Below are 24,123 nucleotides of genomic sequence, written 5' to 3'. Positions count from 1 at the left end.
ACACCGACACAAGCTTCCCCAACCAGGGAACCCTGACAAGCCACCCGTCCAACCTCACCCATAGGAAGGAAACTCCACAATAAAGAGAACTCCACAAACTGCCAGAAGACGGAAAGGCCACCCCAAACACAGCAATATAAGGAAGATGAAGAGGCAGAGAAATACCCAGCAAATAAAGGAACAGGATAAATGCCTATCAACCCAAATAAAAGAGGAAGAGATAGGGAACCTACATGATAAAGAATTCCAAATAATGATAGTGAAATTGATCCAAAATCTTGAAAACAAATTGGAGTTACAGATAAATAACCTGGAGACAAGAATTGAGAAGATGCAAGAAAGGTTTAACAAGGTTCTAGAAGAAATAAAAAAGTCAATATACAATGAATAATGCAATAGATGAGATCAAAAACACTCTGGAGGGAACCAACAGTAGAATAATGGAGGCAGAAGATAGAACAAGTGAGTTAGAAGATAGAATGGTAGAAATAAATGAAGCAGAGAGGAAAAAAGAAAAATGAATTAAAAGAAATGAGGACAATCTCAGAAACCTCTGGGACAATGTTAAACGCTCCAACATTCGAATCATAGGAGTCCCAGAAGAAGACAAGAAGAAAGACCATGAGAAAATACTTGAGGAGATAATAGTTGAAAATTTCCCTAAAATGGGGAAGGAAATAATCACCCAAGTCCAAGAAACCCAGAGAGTCCCAAACAGGATAAACCCAAGGCGAAATACCCCAAGACACATATTAATCAAATTAACAAAGATCAAACACAAAGAACAAATATTAAAAGTAGCAAGGGAAAAGCAACAAATAACATACAAGGGGATCCCCTTAAGGAAAACAGCTGATCTTTCAACAGAAACTCTTCCGGCCAGGAGGGAATGGCAGGGCATACTTAAAAGTGAGGAAAGAAAATAACCCACAGCCCAGATTACTGTACCCAGCAAGGATCTCATTCAAGTATGAAGGCGAAATCAAAAGCTTTACAGACAAGCAAAAGCTGAAGGAATTCAGCATCACCAAACCAGCTCTCCAACAAATGCTAAAGGACCTTCTCTAGACAGGAAACACAGAATGACTGTATAAACTCGAACCCAAAACAATAAAGAAAATGGCAACGGGATCATACTTATCAACAATTACCTTAAACGTAAATGGGTTGAATGCTCCAACCAAAAGACAAAGACTGGCTGAATGGATACAAAAACAAGACCCCATAAATGCTGTCTACAAGAGACCCACCTCAAAATGAGGGACACATACAGACTGAAAGTGAAGGGCTGGAAAAAGATCTTCCACGCAAATAGAGACCAAAAGAAAGCAGGAGTAGCAATACTCATATCAGATAAAATAGACTTTAAGGAAAAGGCTGTGAAAAGAGACAAAGAAAGACACTACATAATGATCAAAAGATCAATCCAAGAAGAAGATATAACAATCATAAATATATATGCACCCAACATAGGAGCACCACAATATGTAAGACAAATGCTAACAAGTATGAAAGGGGAAATTAATAATAACACAATAATAGTGGGAGACTTTAATACCCCACTCACACCTATGGATAGATCAACTAAACAGAAAATTAACAAGGAAATACAAATGTTAAATGATACAATTAAATAGATATCTATAGGACATTTCACTCAAAACTTTCTCAAGTGTACATGGAACCTTCTCCAGGATACATCACATCCTGGATCATAAATCTAGCCTTGGTAAATTCAAAAAAATTGAAATCATTCCAAGCATCTTTTCTGACCACAATGCAGCAAGACTAGATCTCAATTACAGGAGAAAACCTATTAAAAATTCCAACATATGGAGGCTGAACAACACACTGCTGAATAACGAATGAATCATACAAGAAATCAAAAAAGAAATAAAAAAATGCATAGAAATGGATGAAAATGAAAAGACAACAACCCAAAACCTGTGGGACACTGTAAGAGCAGTGCTAAGGGGAAGGTTCATAGCAATACAGGCAGGCATACCTAGAGAAACAAGAAAAAAGTCAACTAAATAACCTAACTCTATACCTAAAGCAACTATAAAAGGAAGAAATGAAGAAACCCAGGGTTAGTAGAAGGAAAGAAATCTTAAAAATTAGGGCAGAAATAAATGCAAAAGAAACAAAAGAAATCATAGCAAAAATCAACAAAGCCAAAAGCTGGTTCTTTGAGAGGGTAAATAAAATTGACAAACAACTAGCCAGACTCATCAAGAAACAAAGGGAGAAAGACCAAATCAATAAAATTAGAAATGAAAAGAGAGAGATCACAATAGACAAGACAGAAATACAAAGGATCATAAGAGACTACTATCAGCAATTATATGCCAATAAAATGGACAACTTGGAAGAAATGGACAAATTCTTAGAAAAGTACAACTTTCCAAAACCGAACCAGGAAGAAATAGAAAATCTTAATAGACCCATCACAAGCACGGAAATAGAAGTTATAATCAGAAATCTTCCAGCAAACAAAAGCCCAGGTCCAGACGGCTTCACAGCTGAATTCTACCAAAAATTTAGAGAAGAGCTAACACCTATCCTACTCAAACTCTTCCAGAAAATTGCAGAGGAAGGGAAACTTCTAAACTCATTCTATGAGGCCACCATCTCCCTAATACCAAAACCTGACAAAGATGCCACAAAAAAAGAGAACCACAGGCCAATATCACTGATGAACATAGATGCAAAAATCCTTAACAAAATTCTAGCAATCAGAATCCAACAACACATTAAGAAGATCTTACATCATGACCAAGTGGGCTTTATCCTAGGGATGCAAGGATTCTTCAATATCCGCAAATCAATCAGTGTAATACACTAAATTAACAAAACGAAAAATAAAAACCATATGATTATCTCAATAGATGCAGAGAAAGCCTTTGACAAAATTCAAAATCCATTTATGATAAAAACCCTCCAGAAGATGGGAATAGAAGGAACATTCTTCAACATAATAAAAGCTACATACGACAAACCCACAGCAAACATTATCCTCGATGGTGAAAAATTGAAAGCGTTTCCCCTAAAGTCAGGAACAAGACAAGGGTGCCCACTCTCACCACTACTATTCAATATAGTTCTGGAAGTTTTTGCCACAGCAGTCAGAGCAGAAAAAGACATAAAAGGAATCCAAATTGGAAAAGAAGAAGTAGAACTCTCACTGTTTGCAGATGACATGATCCTCTACACAGAAAACCCTAAAGACTCTACCAGAAAATTACTAGAGCTAATCAATGAATATAATAAAGTTGCAGGATATAAAATCAACACACAGAAATCCCCTGCATTCCTATACACTAATAATGAGAAAATAGAAAGAGAAATTAAGGAAACAATACCATTCACCATTGCAACGAAAAGAATAAAATACTTAGGAATATATCTACTTAAAGAAACAAAATACCTGTATATAGAAAACTATAAAACACTGATGAAAGAAATCAGAGAGGACACTAATAGATGGAGAAATATACCGTGTTCATGGATTGGAAGAATCAACATTGTGAAAATGAATATAATATCCAAAGTAATTTATAAGTTCAATGCAATCCCTATCAAGCTACAAATGGTGTTTTTTACAGAGCTAGAACAAATGATTTCACAATTTGTATGGAAATACACAAAACCTTGAATAGCCAAAGCAATCTTGAGAAAGAAGAATGGAACTGGGGGAATTAACCTGCCGGACTTCAGGCTCTACTACAAAGCCACAGTCATCAAGACAGTATGGTACTGGCATAAAAACAGAAATATAGATCAATGGAACAAAATAGAAAGCCCAGAGATAAATCCATGCACCTATGGACACCTTATTCAGACTTAAATAGAAGAAATTAGGAAAACCACTAGACTACTCAGATATGACCTAAATCAAATCCCTTATGATTATACAGTGGAAGTAACAAATAGATTGAAGGGACTAGATCTGATAGATAGAGTGCCTGATGAATTATGGACTGAGGTTCATGACATTGTACAGGAGACAGGGACCAAGATCATCCCATGGAAAAGAAATGCAAAAAAAAAAATGGCTGTCTGAGGAGGCCTTACAAATAGCTGTGAAAAGAAGAGAAGCGAAAAGCAAAGGAGAAAAGGAAAGATATAAGCATCTGAATACAGAGTTCCAAAGAATAGCAAGGAGAGATAAGAAAGCCTTCCTCAATGATCAATGCAATGAAATAGAGGAAGACAACAGAATAGGAAAAAAAAGAGATCTCTTCAAGAAAATTAGAGATATCAAGGGAACATTTCATGCAAAGATGGGCTCAATAAAGGACAGAAGTGGCATGGACCTAACAGAAGCAGAAGATATTAAGAAGAGGTGGCAAGTATACACAGAAGAACTGTACAAAAAAGATCTTCACGACCAAGATAATCACTATGGCGTGATCACTCACCTGGAGCCAGACATCTTGGAATGTGAAGTCAAGTGGGCCTTAGAGAGCATCACTACGAACAAAGCTAGTGGTGGTGATGGAATTCCAATTGAGCTATTTCAAATCCTGAAAGATGATGCTGTGAAAGTGCTGCACTCAATATGCCAGCAAATTTGGAAAACTCAGCAGTGCCCACAGGACTGGAAAAGGTCAGTCTTCATTCCAATCCCAAAGAAAGGGAATGCCAAAGAATCCTCAAACTACCACACAATTGCACTCATCTCACACACTAGTAAAATCATGCTCAAAAGTCTCCAAGCCAGGCTTCAGCAATATGTGAACCATGAACTTCCAGATGTTCAAGCAGGTTTTAGAAAGGCAGAGGCACCAGAGATCAAATAGCCAACATCCGCTGGATCATGGAGAAAGCAAGAGAGTTCCAGAAAAACATCTATTTCTGCTTCATTGACTATGCCAAAGCCTTTGACTGTGTGGATCACAATAAACTGTGGAACATTCTGAAAGAGATGGGAATCCCAGACCACCTGACCTGCCTCTTGAGAAACCTGTATGCAGGTCAGGAAGCTACAGTGAGAACTGTACATGGAACAACAGACTGGTTCCAAATAGGAAAAGGAGTACGTCAAGGTTGTATATTGTCACCCTGCTTATTTAACTTATATGCAGACTACATCATATGAAACGCTGGGCTGGAAGAAGCACAAGCTGGAATCAAGATTGCTGGGAGAAATATCAATAACCTCAGATATGCAGATGACAACACCCTTATGGCAGAAAGTGAAGAGGAACTCAAAAGCCTCTTGAGGAAAGTGAAAGAGGAGAGTGAAAAGGTTGGCTTGAAGCTCAACATTCAGAAAACTAAGATCATGGCATCTGGTCCCATCAGTTCATGGGAAATAGATTGGGAAACAGTGGAAACAGTGTCAGACTTTATTTTTTTGGGCTCCAAAATCACTGCAGATGCTGATTGCAGCCAAGAAATTAAAAAATGCTTACTCCTTGGAAGGAAAGTTATGACTAACCTAGATAGCATATTAAAAAGCAGAGACATTACTTTGCCAACCAAGGTCCATCTAGTCAAGGCTATGGTTTTTCCAGTGGTCATGTATGGATGTGAGAGTTGGACTGTGAAGAAGGCTGATCGCCAAAGAATTGATGATTTGAACTGTGGTGTTGGAGAAGACTCTTGAGAGTCCCTTGGACTGCAAGGAGATCCAACCAGTCCATTCTAAAGGAGATCAATCCTGGGTGTTCATTGGAAGGACTGATGCTCAAGCTGAAACTGCACTACTTTGGCCACCTCATGCAACGAGTTGACTCACTGGAAAAGACTCTGATGCTGGGAGGGATTGGGAGAGGGAGGAGATGGGGACGACAGAGAATGAGATGGCTGAATGGCATCACTGACTTGATGGACATGAGTCTGATTGAACTCCGGGAGTTGGTGATGGACAGGGAGGCCTGGCGTGCTGTGATTCATGGGGTCGCAAATAGTCAGACACAACTAAGCAACTGAACTCAACTGAACTGAAGGACACCTTATCTTTGACAAGGGAGGCAAGAATATTCAGTGGAGAAAAGACAATCTCCTTAACAAGTGGTGCTGGGAAAACTGGTCAGCCACTTGCAAAAACATGAAACTAGAACACTCCCTAACACCATACACACAAAAAAACTCAAAATGGATTAAAGATCTAAATGTAAGACCAGAAGCTATAAAACTCCGAGAGAACATAGGCAAAACACTCTCCGACATAAATCACAGTAGGATTCTCCATGACCCACCTCCCAGAATATTGGAAATAAAAGCAAAAATAAACAAATGGGACCTAATTATAATTAAAAGCTTCTGCACAGCAAAGGAAACTATAAGCAAGGTGAAAAGACAGCCTTCAGAATGGGAGAAAATAGTAGCAAATGAAGCAACTGACAAAGGATTAATCTCAGAAATATACAAGCAACTCCCGCAGCTCAATTCCAGAAAAATAAATGACCCAATCAAAAAATGGGCCAAAGAACTAAACAGACATTTCTCCAAAGAAGACATACCGATGGCTAACAAACACATGAAAAGATGCTCAACATCACTCATAATCAGAGAAATGCAAATAAAAACCACAATGAGGTACCATTTCATGCTAGTCAGAATGGCTGCTATCGAAAAGTCTACAGGCAATAAATGCTGGAGAGGGTGTGGAGAAAAGGGAACCCTCTTACACTGTTGGTGGGAATGCAAACTAGTACAGCTACCATGGAGAACAATGTGGAGATTCCTTAAAAAACTGGAAATAGAAGTGCCATACGACCCAGCAATTCCACTGCTGGGCATACACACCGACAAAACCAGCATTGAAAGAGACACATGTACTCCAATGTTCATCGCAGCACTGTTTATAATAGCCAGGACATGGAAGCAATCTAGATGTCCATCTGCAGACGAATGGATAAGAAAGCCGTAGTACATTTACACAATGGAGTATTACTCAGCAATTAAAAAGAATACATTTGAATCAGTTCTAATGAGGTGGATGAAACGGGAGCCTATTATACAGAGTATAATTAGTAAGCTAGAAAGAAAAACACCAATACAGTATACTAACGCATATATATGGAATTTAGAAAGATGATAACGATAACCCTGTATATGAGACAGCAAAAGAGACACAGATGTATTGAACAGTCTTTTGGACTCTGTGGGAGAGGGCGAGGGTGGGATGATTTGGGAGAATGGCATTGAAACATGTACATTATCATGTGTGAAACGAATCGCCAGTCCAAGTTCAATGCATGATACAGGATGCTCGGGGCTGGTGCACTGGGATGAACCAGAGGGATGGGGTGGGGAGGGAGGTGGGTGGGGGGTTCAAGATGGGGAACAAATGTACACCCGGGGCAGATTCATGTCAATGTATGGCAAAACTAATACAATAATGTAAAGTAATTAGCTTCCAATTAAAATTAATTAAACAAAAAAAAGTTAAAAATAAATAAATAAACTCTGGCTAGAACCCTTGCAGACAAAAAAAAAAAAAAAGATGGTAACTGATGGACTTTGACCAACCTTGGAATACTGAACTATCCTTTGTAGTTTCTTTGTGTTCTATGCACATCTTTTCAATATTTCTTTTATTAAAAACTACTCTGTTTAGCCTGTTTGAAAGTTCTATATCTTTCCTGTTGGAATCTGACACAGAAATCTAACGAACTAACAGTTATTAATTTAAGGTACTATAAGTTCTATACAAATATGACAGTAAAATATTTTACTCAACAAGATGAGAGAAGAGAGAAACTTTAAGACTTGGGATCCTAAGGGAAGGGGTCCAGGGGAGGGTGGAATTTGACAAACAGTAAAAAAGGACTATTAGTGAAAGACAGATAATGAGGGAACAAGGGCAAAATGTGTTCCAGAGATGGTAAGACGAGGCAGGTTCGGCTCAGATCACATGGCCCTGGGCAGCGATTTCATAGAGACACAAGAACCTTCAGTTCAGTTCAGTTCAGTCGCTCAGTCGTGTCCGACTCTTTGTGACCCCATGAATCACAGCACGCCAGGCCTCCCTGTCCATCACCAACTCCTGGAGTTCATTCAAACTCATGTCCATTGAGTCAGTGATGCCATCCAGCCATCTCATTCTCTGTCATCCCCTTCTCCTCCTGCCCTCAATCCCTCCCAGCATCAGAGTCTTTTCCAGTGAGTCAACTCATCACATGAGGTGGCCAAAGGACACTAATATTGAGAACACAGCTTATGTGAAATTCCTCTCATTGTAAGGAAATTCTCTTCCCGCAAGAAAGCAAGTGTGAGGACTAGCGAAGATGACATTATTGGGATGACTGTGCGTATGCTCTAATTTCAGAACGTCAGTATTATTAGCAACAGCCTGCTTGCTCCATAACTATGGCAACATGCTATGGCTGAGAGCCTTTGCTGTGTGCTGTTAAACACTAAATCAATCTGCATTTCAGTGTGCTTAACAATCAGCTTTGCTAAAGATTTTCAACTTGTTAATTTGCAGATTCTTGGGTTCCACCCACGAGAAATTCTAATTCAGTAATTCTGTGAAGTGACTTGAACAATGCACCTTTTTTTTTTTTTTTTTTTGACAAGGCACATACCTGATTCTAATACAAACCATACAGGGAGAAACAAGTTTGTGGACAATAACTGCCATTAAAGGGTTTTATCCAGAAGAGTGAAATGATGACAGTGGCCATTTAGAAATATTAATCTGGCCACAGGACACAGGACAGACTGGATGCGGAGAGAATAAGGACAAGAAAGGTGGGTTGAGAAGACAATAGATGAAAGTGAGCATGAAGCATGAGAAGACCAGAAAGAAAGGAAATGAAGGGAAGGGACAGAATGAGCAAAGTGAAGAATGATCAGGAATTTATTTACTGTCATGGTATAGTGGTTCAACACATGCTGACAAGTGTTTTTTTGACATTCTCTTTTTTAAAAAAATGTTGTTGTTTAGTCACTAAGTTGTATCCAATTCTTTTGTGACCCTGTGACTGAAGCCTGCCAGGCTCTTCTGTTCGTGGGATTTCCCAGGCAAGAATACTGGAGTGGGTTGCCATTTCCTTCTCCAGGGGATCTTCCCAACCCAGGGATTGAACCAACGTCTCCAGCGTTGGCAGTCGGATTCTTTACCACTGTGCCACCCTGGAAGCCCATTAAAAAAAAAAAAATTGGGTTCTAATTTCCTGCTTCTTGAATATGGGCCAGATTTAATGATTCATTTCTAAAAAATAGAAAGTGATAGATGTGAGGCATGACCTTTGAAGCCAGGTTACAAAAAATGGCAGGGCTTCCTCTTGCTCTCCTGGGTGACATGCCTTTGGAACCCTGAGGCGCTGTGAAGTCCAGTCACCCTGAGACCTCCATGTGATGGAATGCTTCACATGCTTGAGGAACTTTAAAGATGCTTGAGGAACTCCAGCTGTTCCAGACCCCAGTTATCTGAATCCTCTTCCCAAACTAAGTATCAGACACATTAGTAAAGAACTCCAACCACCATTTAAATGCAACGACCCAAGAGATTTTGAGTCAAAAGCAACCAGCTGAGCAGTTTTTGATTTCCTGATCCATAGAAAGCATGCAAAATTATAAATGTTGTTGGTTTAAGCTGCTCAGTATTGGGTGATTTGTTATGCAGAACAGTAACAGTACCTAATTTACACAGCAAAGTCAACGATGACATGGATTTTCTCTTCGTATGAAATTTGGAAATTGTCTTTTGACTTTAGGGAAATTATAAAAATCTCACCAGCCTTTTAACTTTAATGGTCTTTTGTAGTCAGAGCGCATTGCAATAAAAATAAATGAATAATCACCGAGTTATATATTCTCAATTTCAAAACCTAATTATTAAATAATTATAAGCAAGCTTCAAGTCATTAGTTTCGGGGGGAAAACATCCACATTTCCTTTAATATTTTGCATGAGAGTGCTAATGCTTAGAAAGAAAAAAAATGTGTAATTAAAATTAAATCACTCCCCTTTAGAAGCAAATCAAATTTGTCTCCCTTAGGAACAGCAAATCAAATTATGAGTCTGTCAGATCAATTCACTATGCAAGTAGGATGACATCCTTCTGAGGATTGATTTTCTTTTATCTCTAAGCATTTTTAGAAATATATTTATCTAGTTGAGAATTTCTCATATATCCAAACTCACTCAAACTCAGTCTATTTTTAGACTCCTTTTTAGACTCCTTTTAAATGGCAAAGGTGAAGCTAAATTACAAATCCTAGAGAAAATCACAACTAGAAAAAGAATAACATTTTAAACTGTTGTGTGTACCTGCTCCAGCAGGTCTCACCCTCTTTTATCCCATAGTGCATGATAAATGGAATTCATAAGAGTGGTGTCTGCTCCTGGGCCATGACTGACCCTTGGAAGCACAATTCCTGCAGTCCTTTTTCTCTCACTCAAAAGGCCTGAAGGGATGCAAATGAGTAAGACTCACCTTATTATAAGGATAATCTTGGGTCATTACTTTATTTAAAATAAATATCCCCAAGCAATGGTGAAAGGTAGGGTGTCTTGAGGGTGATTTAAAGTCCCCTCCACATTACCTCCTTTACTTGATCACTCACTCTACTACAATTCAAGTGAAAACGCTTCAGTGTCTGTTTTTACTAAGTTCTTCACTTTAACTGGGCTTCTCAGATGGTGTTAATGGTAAAGAACCCATCTGACAATGCATGAAACATAAGATGTGCAAGTTCAATCCCTGGGTCAGGAAGATCCCCTGGAGGAGGGCATGGCAACCCACTCCAGTATACCTGCCTGCAGAATCCCATGGACAGAGGAGCCTGGTGGGCTATAGTTCATGGGCTCACAAAGAGTTGGACATGACTGAAGTGACTTAGTACGCAGTACTTTAACTATGAACATCACACTTAAAACAAACCATGGTGAACTGCTACTTTAAACAAGAATTTGAATTTGCATGAAAGAAGCCATTACTTCAGTTATTCTGCTAATGATCTCTGATGAAGCAGACATACTTCATCCCCTAGTCTCTGATTCCTCAAGCAGGATATAAGCATTCCAGAAGACGGCTCAAGATGATGAACTGGAGTGCAGGAAGAAAGATTAGATAATCAGTTTAAATTGATTGTTTAAATTTGACAAGTGGGAGAAATTAAGCTTCATAAATATTTAATATATAGACTGACAGTGTGGCTCCCACTATGTCATATGTCGCCTATGGAGGGACTATATGTCTTTGTGAGGTCTGCGTGTGTGTGTGTGAGACAAAACAACAATTAAAAGCAGCCACAACTGAGACGAGGGAAGGAGCATGAGGAGGATCATGGCACTATGAGGTATAGACGCCACTGCCTTGTAAGAGCCAGGAAGGTGATGCAGAGGCAAGCTACCTGCTGGGGTGGGAGTTGGGGACTGCCATGAACTGAGAAGCCCCTGCACTGTCTTGTGCCAGCAGAGCTACCTAGATATAGGAATATGGACTGGGAGCTACAAACCTCCAAGTTTTCAGACAAGCCAGAAGCATGCGTTTCAATATGCAATCTTCCAATTTTGGAATTTGATACACTTAAAAAAATTGTCTGAAGCCCTTGATTCAGCCTGAGCGTTTCTGGTTTGTGGTCTCAAGTTGACAGAAAGCTAATGATTTTGAATATCTGTATCCCCTCCCTAGGAATCTTAACTCTGACTTCACTTGCTAGTGGCTTTGGGCAAGTTATTTAACTTGTTTGAACTTCAGGTTCCTTACCTTCCATAACACTAATATTTATTTTCCAACCAACAAACACCTAATGGAACTTGATACACTAAAGGCATGTGCTGACTTAGCAGGGCAGGGATGGGGCTCACGGGGTGACAGTGGTGAGAAAGGAAGAATGGAAGGAAGTTTACAGCATACATGAGACAAAGAACGGAGTAGACTCCTGTCTGTGGGGACAGACAGACAGACAGATACACATACAAAAACAAACACTAATTCCATAAAGATAATTTGAGCACTAAGAAGAACTGGTTAGAGAAAAGGTAGCACGTTCATAATACTAGCAAAATTAGTAACAAAGCTAACAAAAAATGTATAAGACTTTTCTATGGAAAACTATAAAACTTTACTTATTGAAGAATGTAAAACAAGACTTGAATGAATGGAGTGATAAGGCAATTTTCATAGATGAGAAAATAGTTCTCCAAACATTAGTCTCTATATAATATAATCTATGTTGAAATTCAAATAAAAATCTCTACAGTTTTTAACAAGGCTGACCAGTTGATTCTAAAATCCATAAAGAAGAATAAATGGATAAGTGTAGCTAACTTAGAACAGAAGAGGGATCTGTCCTTCAAGCATGAGGGTATAATTTAGAGTTCCTATAATTGAACCAAGGTCTCCTGTGCTGCAGGCAGATTCTTTACCATATAAGCCACAGAGGAAGCTCCAACTGAAATCATGATATTGATGCAGCAATACCTTAACAGACAAAACAAATGAGGAGAGAAGCCATATAGCAGACCCAAGTCTAGACAGGAAGAAATCATTTCAGTAAGTAAAAGACGCACTAGTCAACACATGATTTTTGGAACACTGGATACATTTTTCATTTTCATTTAAAACATAAAGTAAAATTCTATTTCTACTCACACTATATACAACCATTAATGCAGACAGATAAATACTTGGACCTTCTATACAAAACTAAAAATAGCTAGAAAAATATATGATGTTTTTGAGACTATAGGGAATGCTTTCTTAAGATCTAAACGCAAAAGCCAAAAGGAAAATAATAGCAAATTTACCATATTAAAATGTAAAACTTCCACAGGACAAAAGATAGGGCATGATTCTGTATATATAAATATTTTTTAATCATGATTCAGAAAAAGTGGAGGAAAATATGATCAAGATATATAACAAAGAATTAGTGTCATGAAAGTCCAAATCACTCGTTAAAAGCTCAAGTAATCCAAAGGACCGGGCTTTCCTGGTGGCTCAGAGGTTAAAGCGTCTGCCTCCAATGTGGGAGACCCGGGTTCGATCCCTGGGCCGGGAAGATCCCCTGGAGAAGGAAATGGTAACCCATTCCAGTATTCTTGCCTGGAGAATCCCATGGATGGAGAAGCCTGGTAGGCTACAGTTCACGGGGTCGCATAGAGTCGGACATGACTGAGCAACTGAACAGAACAGAATCCAAAGGACCAACGTCATGTTTAGACAATTCTAAAAAGAGGAGATGCATATGGCCAAGAAATACAGTTTTTCAGATTTTCCACGTCACTAGTGGTTGGGAGAATACAAATTAAAACAGCAATATATAAACATTTCTAATCTATCAACTAGCCTAAAATAAAATTTGAAACTAAGTATTGGTGAGATCAAGGAAATAGGAAAGAAGTAATCATAAATTTATATAATCAAATTTTAATACTATATTAACAAAAATTAAAATATAGATGTAAAGCCACACACATACACACACACACTTCCCTCTGCCCTAGAAAGCCCATTTCTAGAACTATTCCTGAGAGATCTTTTTGAGATATGCAAAGGAAAATGTTTGTAAGAATGTTGATCACAGTGCTCTTGGTAACAGTAGTAATTATAAAAGCAACCCAAAATTCCACTACTAAAATATGATATATTTATAGAGTATAACATCATGAAACAGTTGTAAGAATGAGCTTGATCTATATGGACCAAAACAGATCTCAAAAACAGAATGCATGAGGAAAAACAAGTTATAGGATGAGATAAATAGCACTGGGGAAATTGCGGAGCAGGTCACTGCAAGAATAGAAAGCAGTCCAGTGTGGTGTGGAAAGTGCATTACATAAAATTGGAGAGTTAGCTGGGGCTAGAGAGTTGAATATATTGTTAATTACTGTCATTAAAAAAAATAGATTTAGTGTAAATGGTCCACCTTCATTTTCAATAATAGCACCACAGAATTCTTGGTTTCAGCTTTACTGTGTGGTTAATGAATCCTCAGTATAGAAATCAAGCTTTTTTTCTCCCCACTCCTAGCTCATGGAATATGAAATTCCATAACCTTTAAAAACCACCTTGCTTTGGTTCTGACTGTGGACTCTAAACTGTCTATTGAAATCTTGGCTATGCAGTGTGTTTGGTTGGTGATGAAAAGATCTGAGATTTCCCATTCCTGCCTCTCTTGATTCCTTTCCCCTCTCCAGTCTGTTATCTCTTTCCAACAATCAGGCCAAAGGCGAGCAGAATTGTCTCAAATCAGAAGGAACTAGCATAAAATGCAAGGAGAACCTGGACTACGCTATGGCCACAAGGAGAGTCTCCATTTCCTGCTTCAAACGGCAGATCTGAGAGCTGGGAGAGGGCAATGTGCGCTGAGGAGGAAGAGCAGGCAGGAAAGATGGGGCAGTATACGTCATTTGTGATGGAAAGTGCTGGTTGTCCCTCAAACCTGTTTTTCCTGCTTCCATAATAACAGTTCTGAAGCCAGGCCCATGACTGACCATGTGACTCCATGTCCCAACCTCCCTTACAGTTAGGATGTAGCCATGTGATCTAAGTTCTCATCAATGGGCTGTGAGAACTGCTGGTGTGCTGCCTTGGGGTCTGGGACATAAGCAGTTGAACATGGACCTTCTCCACTCTATTCCCTCTTCCAACCATCTGTAGTAACTGTGGCAGCAACCTAGTGACCTAGCTTTCACCACACAGTTGTCAAACATGTCCCAGTGCAGTAGTTAAAAAAGCATGCTCTTGAGACCCATGGGGATTGCTGAGGCACTTTTAGGGGAGAATACAGGTCAAAACTATTCTCACACTAATGCTGAGAAACTGTGTGCCTTTTTACTTTCTTTCTCCAACAAATGTACAGGAGTTTCCCAGTGGATATAGGAAGTGTGTTATCATCGCAGTGGGACTGCAAAAGCAGACAAATGAACCCAGATCTCTTTTATCAAGCTACAATTTTAAGAGATTTTAAAAAATGGAAAGCAATGCTTCTCATATCACTACTTTTTTTAGTTCTGGAAAATATGATTATTTTTCACAAAAACGTGTTATTTCTGTTAACCTGCGTGGATTTATTGTTATTTTTAAATGATTAATAACTAAAGATTTCAGTTTTAATTTCTTATATGCTAAATATCAACAGATATAGTCCATGTAAATGAAAGCTTTTTGAATTCGTTAACAATTTTTAAAAGTGTTAAAGGGTCTTAACCAAACCAAACCAAACAAACAGAAAAAACGAGAACCACTGCTTTAGGGGCTGGAGGAGTAATAACTTGGAAAAAACCTGCATCTGTGAATAAATGTGAAGAATAAACCTGTGAATGAATGATGACCCTCTTTCATGGAAAAGCAGTCACACACAAGAGAAATAAGGTTTCATTATGCCATTGTGTCTTTTAATTATAGCAAATACGGCAATAGTAACATGAGTAGGACACTGCTATATCAAAAACTAAAATATATGGAGTTGGTTTTCTTGGTCAGTAAAGGCGCAGATATTTTAGACTGGAAGTTGATGACCCTTGTGATGCCATTGCAAAATAATTGGAGTCACTACTGTGATAACTTCAAAGGCAGACCACGTTCCTATGGAGCCCACAGCTAGAGAATAAAATGCTAAAAAGAGCTAGAATGTTAGTGTGTGTTCACTGTTTTCTGTTGTGTTTCACAACATATAAATAGAAATAGATAAGCCTAAGAAAGGACTGGCTGTACAGAGCTTCTCCGTCTTCGGCTGCAAAGAATGTAATCAATCTGATTTTGGTATTGGCCATCTGGTGATATCCATGTGTAGAACTGTCTCTTGTGTTGTTGGAAGGGGGTGTTTGCTATGACCAGTCAGCAAAAACAAGATCAGGAGCTGACTGTGGCTCAAATCATGAACTCCTTCCTTATTGCAAAATTCAGACTTAAATTGAAGAAAGTAGGGAAAACCACTAGACCATTCAGGTATGACCTAAATCAAATGCCTTATGATTTTACAATGGAAGTGACAAATAGATTCAAGGGATGAGATCTGATAGATAGAGTGCCTGAAGAACTATGGACGGAGGTTTATAACATCGTACAGGAGGCAGTGATCAAAATCATCCCCAAGAAGAATGCAAAAAGACAAAATGGTTGTCTGAGGAGACCTTATAGATAGCTGAGAAAAGAAGAGAAGTGAAAGGTAAAGGAGAAAATGAAAGAGCTATCCATCTGAATTCAGAGTTCCAAAGAAAAGCAAAGAGAGATAAGAAAGCCTTCTCCAGTGATCAGTGTAAAGAAATAGAGGAAACCAATAGCATGGGAAAGACTAGAGATCTCTACAAGAAAATCAGAGATACCAAGGGAACATTTCATGCAAAGATGGGCACAGTAAAGGGCAGAAACAGTATGGACCTAACAGAAGCAGAAGATATTAAGAAGAGGTGGCACGAATACACAGAAGAACTATACAAAAAAGATCTTCACGACCCAGATAACCATGATGGTTTGATCACCCACCTACAGCCAGACATCCTGGAATGCAAAGTCAAGTGGGCCTTAGGAAGCACCACTATGAATAAAGCTAGAAAGCTAGTGGAGGTGATGGAATGCCAGTTGAGCTATTTTGAATCCTAAAAGATGATGCTGTGAAAGTGCTGAGCTCAATATGCCAGCAAATTTGGAAAACTCAGCAGTGGCCACAGGACTGGTTAAGGTCAGTTTTCATTCCAATCCCAAAAAAGGCAATGCCAAAGAATGTTCAAACTATTGCACCATAGAACTCATTTCACATGCTAGCTAAATAATGCTGAAAATTCTTCAAGTTAGGCTTCAACAGTACTTAAATTGAGAACTTCCAAGAGTTCAAGCTGCCTTAAAAAAGGGAGAGGAACCAGAGATGAAATTGACAACATCCATTGGATCAGAGAAAAAGCAAGAGAATTCCAAAAAATATCAACTTCTGCTCCGTTGACTACATTAAAGCCTTTGACTGTGTGGGTCACAACGAACTGTGGAAAATTCTTCAAGAGACTGAAATATCAGACCACTTTATATGCCTCCTGAGAAATCTGTATGCAGGTCAAGAAGTAACACTTAGAACCGGACATGGAACATCAGACTGGTTCCAAATTGGGAAAGGAGTATGCTTGGCTGTATACTGTCACCTGGCTTATTTAACTTATATGCAGAATACATCATATGAAATGCTGGGCTGGATGACACACAAGCTGGAATCAAGATTGCAGGGAGAAATATCAATAACCTCAGATATGTAGATGACACCACCCTATGGCAGAAAGTGAAGAGGAACTAAACAGCCTCTTGATAAAAGTGAAAGAGGAGAGTTTAAAAGCTGGCTTAAAACTTGCCATTCAAAAAACAAAGGTCATGGAATCTGGTCCCATCTTTTCATGTCAAATAGATGGGGAAACAATGGAAACAGTGAGAGACTTTATTTTTTTGGGTTCCAGAATGACTGCATATGGTGACTGCAGCCATGAAATTAGAAGACACTTGCTCCTTGGAAGAAAAGCTATGAGAAAGCATATTAAAAGCATATTAAGAAGCAGAGACAATACTTTGCCAACAAAGGTCTGTCTAGTCAAAGCTATGGTTTTTCCAGTAGTCATGTATGGATGTGAGAGTTGGAACATAAATAAACTGAATGCCAAAGAACTGATGCTTTTGAACCGTGGTATTGGAGAAGGCAACAGAGAGTTGTCTGAGATTCCCTTGGACAGCAAGGAGATCAAACCAGTCAATCCTAAAGGAAATCAATCTGAATATTCATTGGAAGGATTGATGCTGAAGCTGAAGCTCCAATACTTTGACCACCTAATGTAAAGAATTGGCTGATTGGAAAAGAGTCTGAAGCTGGGAAATATTGAAGGCAGTAGGAGAAGGGGATGACTGATGATGAGATGGTTGCATGGCATCACCAACTCGATGGACATGAGTTTGAGCAAGCTCCAGGAGTTGGTGATGGACAGGGAAGCCTGGTGTGTTACACTCCATGGGGTCACAAAGAGTTGGACACTACTGAGTGACTGAGCTGACTGAAGAAAGTACTGACCAGTTTGCAAGCAGAAAAAGAGAAAAGAAAGCATCCAGTAATTTAAGACCTCACAAGACTGAAAAAGGCAACTGCTTCTATTCCACTAGACAACAGGAGACATGGCTATTGTTGCTAAAGGACTCCCAATAACAACGACCTCCTTCCAAAAATAGGGACCCACCCCTGAGGCAAAACAGAGACTAAGGATCCTAACTTCCTGCCCAAGCCTGTTGTTGTATATGGGGCTTCCCTGGCGGCTCAGACAGTGAAGCATCTGCCTGCAGTGTGGGAGATCCAGGTTCGATCCCTGGGTTGGGAAGATCCCCTGGAGAAGGAAATGGCAACCCACTCCAGTACTCTTGCCTGGAAAATTCCATGGATGGAGGAGCCTGGTAGGCTGCAGTCCATGGGGTTGCAAAGAGTCAGACACGACTGAGTGACTTCACAACTGCCATCAAAATAAGAAAACAAACAAAGCAACTTAATATCTACATCCAGAATAAAACTTTGAATGTAGTTACAGGTACATGGAACTACCTATAAGCAAAAAGGGCAGAAAACTATCAAATTTTTGAGAAAATGGTTTTTAGCAAAGCAGCCATCAGCCTAGTCAAAAAAAGCTTGTGTAATTTTCACACTTCAAATAGCTCCTAAAGAGGGCATGCTGCTGCTGCTAAGTCGCTTCAGTTGTGTCCGACTCTGTGCAACCCCATAGACGGCAGCCCACCAGGCTCCCCCGTCCCTGGGATTCTCCAGGCAAGAACACTGTTGTGGGTTGCCATTTCCTTCCCCAATGCATGCAAGTGAAAAGTGAAAGTGAACTCTCTCAGTCGTGTCCGACTCTTCGCCACCCCATGGATTGCAGCCTACCAGGCCTCTCCATTCATGGGATTTTCCAGGCAAGAGTACTAGAGTGGGTTGCCATTGCCTTCTCTGAAAGACGGCATAGTCTCCAATAAATTATTTTGATGTGACCAGGCAGAAAATAGACAATACAGAGAACTTCTCAGAGGGCCAGGGGCCTCAGAAGAGAACAGGCAAAGAGTTACTCCCTGAGAGAGAACACAGACTTACTGACGGGCCAGCCCAGGAAGTAACTCCACTCTCAAGGCAAGGACCCTTGGCAATCCCTGCCTCAAAGGATTTATTTGCTATGGTTCAGGGACTACCGTTTACATTGCCCAAATTCCCTTTCCTGAGTAGGAGCCTTTATTTCATTTCTAGTTTTGCTCTTCCACTGTTTATTGTTGGCAGGGAGGTTAGATAACTTGATGTTTACAGGTGAACACGATGAAGAGTCCAATCTGGATGGAATGGAAAGAACTGAATATCAAGTAGAGATTCTTGACTTTTGGACTAGATGATGGGGATCTGGGCTGTTTTCTTTGGGGAGAGAGTGAGTACATTCTGTGTAGGAAGAAGGGAGCATGCAGACATTTGAATGGTCGGAGGGGCAAACTTGCAAAGAAGCTGATAATCAGTTCTTAAACCCTTCCACAGTCATAGAACTGGACTACATTTCCCGGCCTGCCTTGCGATTACAGCACATCTAAATTCTCAACAACGTCATGTGAGCAGAAGTGATGGATACTGCTTCCCAAATCTGGCTCTTCAGACCTTCATGTTCCCTTCTCCTTACATGCCAGCTGGAACCCATATGTGATGGCAACCCTGCTTTGACCATACGGACGATGACATGTCCTAGGAGGTGGCGGAACAACAACTTGGAGCAAACCTAAATGATCCCAAGGAGAAAAGCTGTTCAGCCAATCTGGACTGTTTTCATTGACATTATTCTCTATAAGAAAAAAAAAAAATACACTTCTTTGATCACTTAAATGTTAGGTCTTTTTGTTACAATGGTCTTACCATCACTAGTATATAGAGTTGATGTCAGAAATCCATCTCTTCTTATGCTCTGGACTTGTGAGGAAGTCTTGGGGGAAACTACCTGCATGTGTGTTTATTCAGGCTCACAAGTGCAGTAAAAAAGAAGAAAAACTAGTTAAAAAGAAGCTTTGAGGAGTATGATAAAATAAAAATATATATTTAGTGTTTGTCCCTGACTCCGAGCCCAGAGTTTCTAAAACACTTGGAATTTCCTGAGTAACAGCAGTGTCTTTTGTTGTTCATAATTAGCACCTTCTGACTACACTTGAGACTAGGCTAATGAGGTGACTCAGGGCGGGGCGCTAGATAGCATTAGGATGGTGGCTGGTTGGCAGAAAGACCTAACATGAGACGAGAAGGTGGAACTTTCAGCCCCACTCCCCAGTCTCTAGGAACAGGAAGGGATTTGAGAACGGCTTATAAAACTCTCCAGCAATGACGTTTGGGAAGCTCTTGCCTTTGTGAACACACGCATGTGCTGGAAGGGTCGTGCACCCACAGCAAGGTCTCCACCGCCAACCCCATGCATCACCTCACGCATCTCTTCTGTTTGGCTCTTCCTGAGTTGTATTCTTTGTAATAAACTGGTCAATGTAAGTAAAGCATTCTCCTTATTTCTGTGAGTCAGTCCAGTGAATTACCAAACTTGAAGAGGACATTGTAGAAATCTCCAAATTTACAGCCGGGTGGACAGAATATAGGTGCCCCTCAGACTTTTGAATGATGTCTGAAGTGGCGGGCAGTCACATGGGACTGAGCCTTAACCTGTAGGGTCTGCATTGACTCTGGGTATTCAGTGTCAGAGTTGAATTCAATTCTTGGACATCTAGTTGGTGTCAGAGGATTGGAGAATTGGTGTGGAAACTTGCCACACATTTAGTGTCAGAAGTGGTACCAGAAAAAAACACCCCAGGAGATTAAGCCTACATAGAGTGTGGAGTGATAGGGGCTGACTCTAACATTTGCTCTACCTAAATACTGCAGTTTTGCCTCTGTCTCTCTGAACTCCTGCAGGTCGGCAACAGCAACACCAACTTCAGGCACCACTGGACTGCCAGCAGGGGCCAAGAAACTGGTACAGTGCCAATCTAAGAAAGTGTTACATTGGACTTTTCTAGCCTCAGAAGAGTGGTTGAGAACAGTAAATGCACTGCTTATTCTACAGATATCAGACCATCTTATAGAACTTGGCAACACGTGTCCTCAAACTGATAGTGTGACCTTTCACTGGCTGTTGTGAATGGTCACCACTCATGCTCAGGCTATAGAAGACACAGTTTCTGGAGAGTCACGCATTTCTGCCCTTCCCCACCACCTGCCCTGCTGCAAGCAATACTAAGAAGAATTTCAGGATTCTGCTATATCACTTTAGGTTTCTGTGCCTGAACTAGACCCAAGCTGGGGATAGCAGACATACATTAAACTAAATGAGAAGCTGAAGTTTTGATTTACGTAGGGCTGAGCTTTTTTTTTTAATTAAATTTTTTTTCTGGCTTTATTGAGATATAATTGTGAACAGGGTTTTTTCATACCTGAAAATGAAGCCATCTGTTAGTATTTTAAAGTGAGCAGGAAAACTATAGAACCTGCCTGTTTAGGATCCTGTGTAGGATCCAGGGAAGAAGTGAGAGACACATAGCATATTTGAAAGGCAATAGACAAAGCAAATCATGTAGTTTTCTACTTGTACTTGCCAAATGCATTTTCTTCAACGTGTAATGTTGACCAGGTTTGGGTGTGAACTCCTGCCTGCTTGGCTATCATGCTTCCACCATAACCATGAATCAATGGAATGGCTGATGAGGTCCCTGTTTTCAACAGCAATATCATTGGGTAGCAATAGCAACAGCAAAAATTTGATTTTTTCCTAAAGTTTTTCTCTCTTCAAGGCCAGAGCAATTAGAACTAAACCCTGAAGTTCAGTAAGCATCAGAAATTCTGGAGGGAGAAATATGATCAGGAAAGAAAAATATTCCAGCACAATACACATCCCCAAAACAGTTAATGTGAGTATTCGAAGGTGGGCTTCCCAGGGAGCTCAGTGGTAATGCAGGAGATGCAGGAGACACAGGTTGGGAAGATGCCCTGGAGAAAGGAATGGCAACCCACTCCAGTATTCTTGCATGAGAAATCCCATGGACGGAGGGGCATGGTGGGCTACAGTCCATGGGGTCACGAAGAGTCACACTGAGTGACTGAGCGCACACACACACACACACACACACACACACACATTCAAAGGCAAGTTTCACGAAGCTGTCTTCTGGCCTTGAAACTAACTCCAGACTTCTTTAATATGAGACCATAAATTGACAACTTATTTCACTCAGTCCTCTTTGATAATATCTGTCATATATTAAAAGCTCTAAATAAGCAAATGATAACTCTGTAGAAAAATAGGCAAAGGAAAGCAGGTATTCACACAAGGAAGAAATATAAATGGTCAATAAGTATCTGAAAATATACTTAACCTCAGTAATAACTAAAGAAATATAAATATAAAATAAAATACTTTCTTACTTATCAGGGTGGCAAAATTTTTAAATATAAATTATATCTGGTTGGAAAGGGTCTGGGGAAATATACTGTTATTCACCATCAATGGGACTATAACTTGGAAAAGCTTTTTTGGAAGACAGTTGGGAAATAGCTATGAAAATTAAAACTGCATTTGTATATGAGCATGGACATATATCAATGCCTGGGTGTGTAAAAGTGCAATGTATAGAAAATGGCTTGGAAGGATATATAATAAGCTTGATGCTATTTCTATTTCTCAGGAGAGGACAGACAGTGGAATGGAAGGAGAGTATTAATGGAAATTCGCTTTTTACACCAAGACTTAAAATTTGCTGTGTGTGTGTGTTAGTCAGTCATGTCTGACTCTTTGAGACCCCATGGATTGTAGCCCGCCAGGAACTTCTGTCCATGGAATTCTCCAGGCAAGAATACTGGAGTGGGTAGCTATTCCCTTCTCCAGGGGGTCTTCTTGACCCAGGGATCAAACCCAGGTCTCCTGCATTGCATTCTTTACCATCTAAGTCATCAGGGAAGCCCCAATATTTGTTATTTTTGTAATTAAAATTTTTGAATGAAAAATTAGTCTCACTAGCTTTTCAAAGTTAAATAGTTAAATATATAAGGAAACAAAATATTTTAATTTATTTATTTCCCTTTAAAATAGCTTGTTGAGTACTGAGCAGGCATAATCTGCTCAAATTTAGGTAAGTTTTGGAAAACTGAACCATAAATCATACCTTGTTATAGGTAAGGTGATATTTTACATATCTGGGCAGTACTGATCAAGGCTTGCTTTTTAAAAAAATAAATTAATTAACTTATTTGGCCACACCAGGTCTTAGTTGCAGCACATGGGATCCTTGATCTTGGTTGCCGCATTCAGGATCTATTTAGTTACAGCATGTGGGATCCAGTTCCCTGACCAGAGATCGAAACCAGTCTGCCTGCATTGGGAATATGGAGTCCTAGCCACTGGACCACCAGAGAAATCCCTGAACTAGGCTTGTTTTAAGCAATTGAAGATTAAAAATACAATCTTATGGAAAGTATTTTGAAATAAGGTTAGAGAGATTTTCATGTTTAAATAAAAAAATCATGAATTCTATTATTAGTTATCTTTTCTTTTTGGCAGAGCCTGTCTTCAATTTTTAAGTACGTGTGCCAAAGAAATGACCTTCTGCCAACCCAGATTTATGTACTTGTTCATTCTCAGGCCAAATTCATTTCAAATAACAGCAAGTCTTTCAAGAAATGTATATATTTTTAATATCAAAGATTTAAGCAAAAAAAAAAAAAAGTCATTTAAAATATAAGGAAACAGTCTTACTTGGTCCTCAAAAGACAGAGCCTGAGCGACGTCTCTTGGAAATCCATCAATAACAATGCCCACTTCATCAGGCATTTGCATCAATTTTTGTTTTATCTCTGTAATTGTTGTTTCCTTTTTTTTTTTTAAGAAAAAAGATGAAAAACCACAGTTAAACTTACACTGACAACTAGTAGAAGAATCTTTGCAGAACAGAAGCAAATTATAACAGTACCTGTGGGGCCAGTTCTCCAGTTGTAATTATTTTGGCAATAAGACTCCATTTCCTATTGCTGCTGGTACTGTGGATCTTCTTCCTTAATAACTCTCCTACTGAAATGTACTGAAATCCATAACGTTCTGCGATTTTCAAACTCTGAGTACCCTTTCCACTTCCTGGACCACCTGTCATTTAAAACAAGCAAAACTGTGACCTTCTGATACAATAAGAAATCCCTTTTTATACAGCTATTG

General features: G+C 39.5%; 1 protein-coding gene across 2 annotated transcripts in view; it reads right to left on the bottom strand.

Annotated features, from left to right (window-relative positions):
• AK5 (adenylate kinase 5) overlaps window positions 1-24,123 on the bottom strand; it is a 290,021-nt gene that overhangs the window by 249,511 nt on the left and 16,387 nt on the right. For both annotated transcript variants that reach the window (XM_055403146.2, XM_055403147.2), the window contains exons 4-5: window positions 23,885-24,054; window positions 23,671-23,784 (exon numbers count right to left, since the gene is read on the bottom strand). In XM_055403146.2, the coding sequence (XP_055259121.2) occupies window positions 23,671-23,784; window positions 23,885-24,054 (284 nt within the window). The remainder of the gene's footprint in view (window positions 1-23,670; window positions 23,785-23,884; window positions 24,055-24,123) is intronic.

This window comes from Moschus berezovskii, chromosome 4 (genome assembly GCF_049115385.1).
Source record: "Moschus berezovskii isolate FMDL1 chromosome 4, NW_MosBer_1.0, whole genome shotgun sequence".
Classification (NCBI taxonomy): domain Eukaryota; kingdom Metazoa; phylum Chordata; class Mammalia; order Artiodactyla; family Moschidae; genus Moschus; species Moschus berezovskii.
Note: the sequence above shows the minus strand (reverse complement) of the source record. Positions and strands in the feature narration are given on the sequence as shown.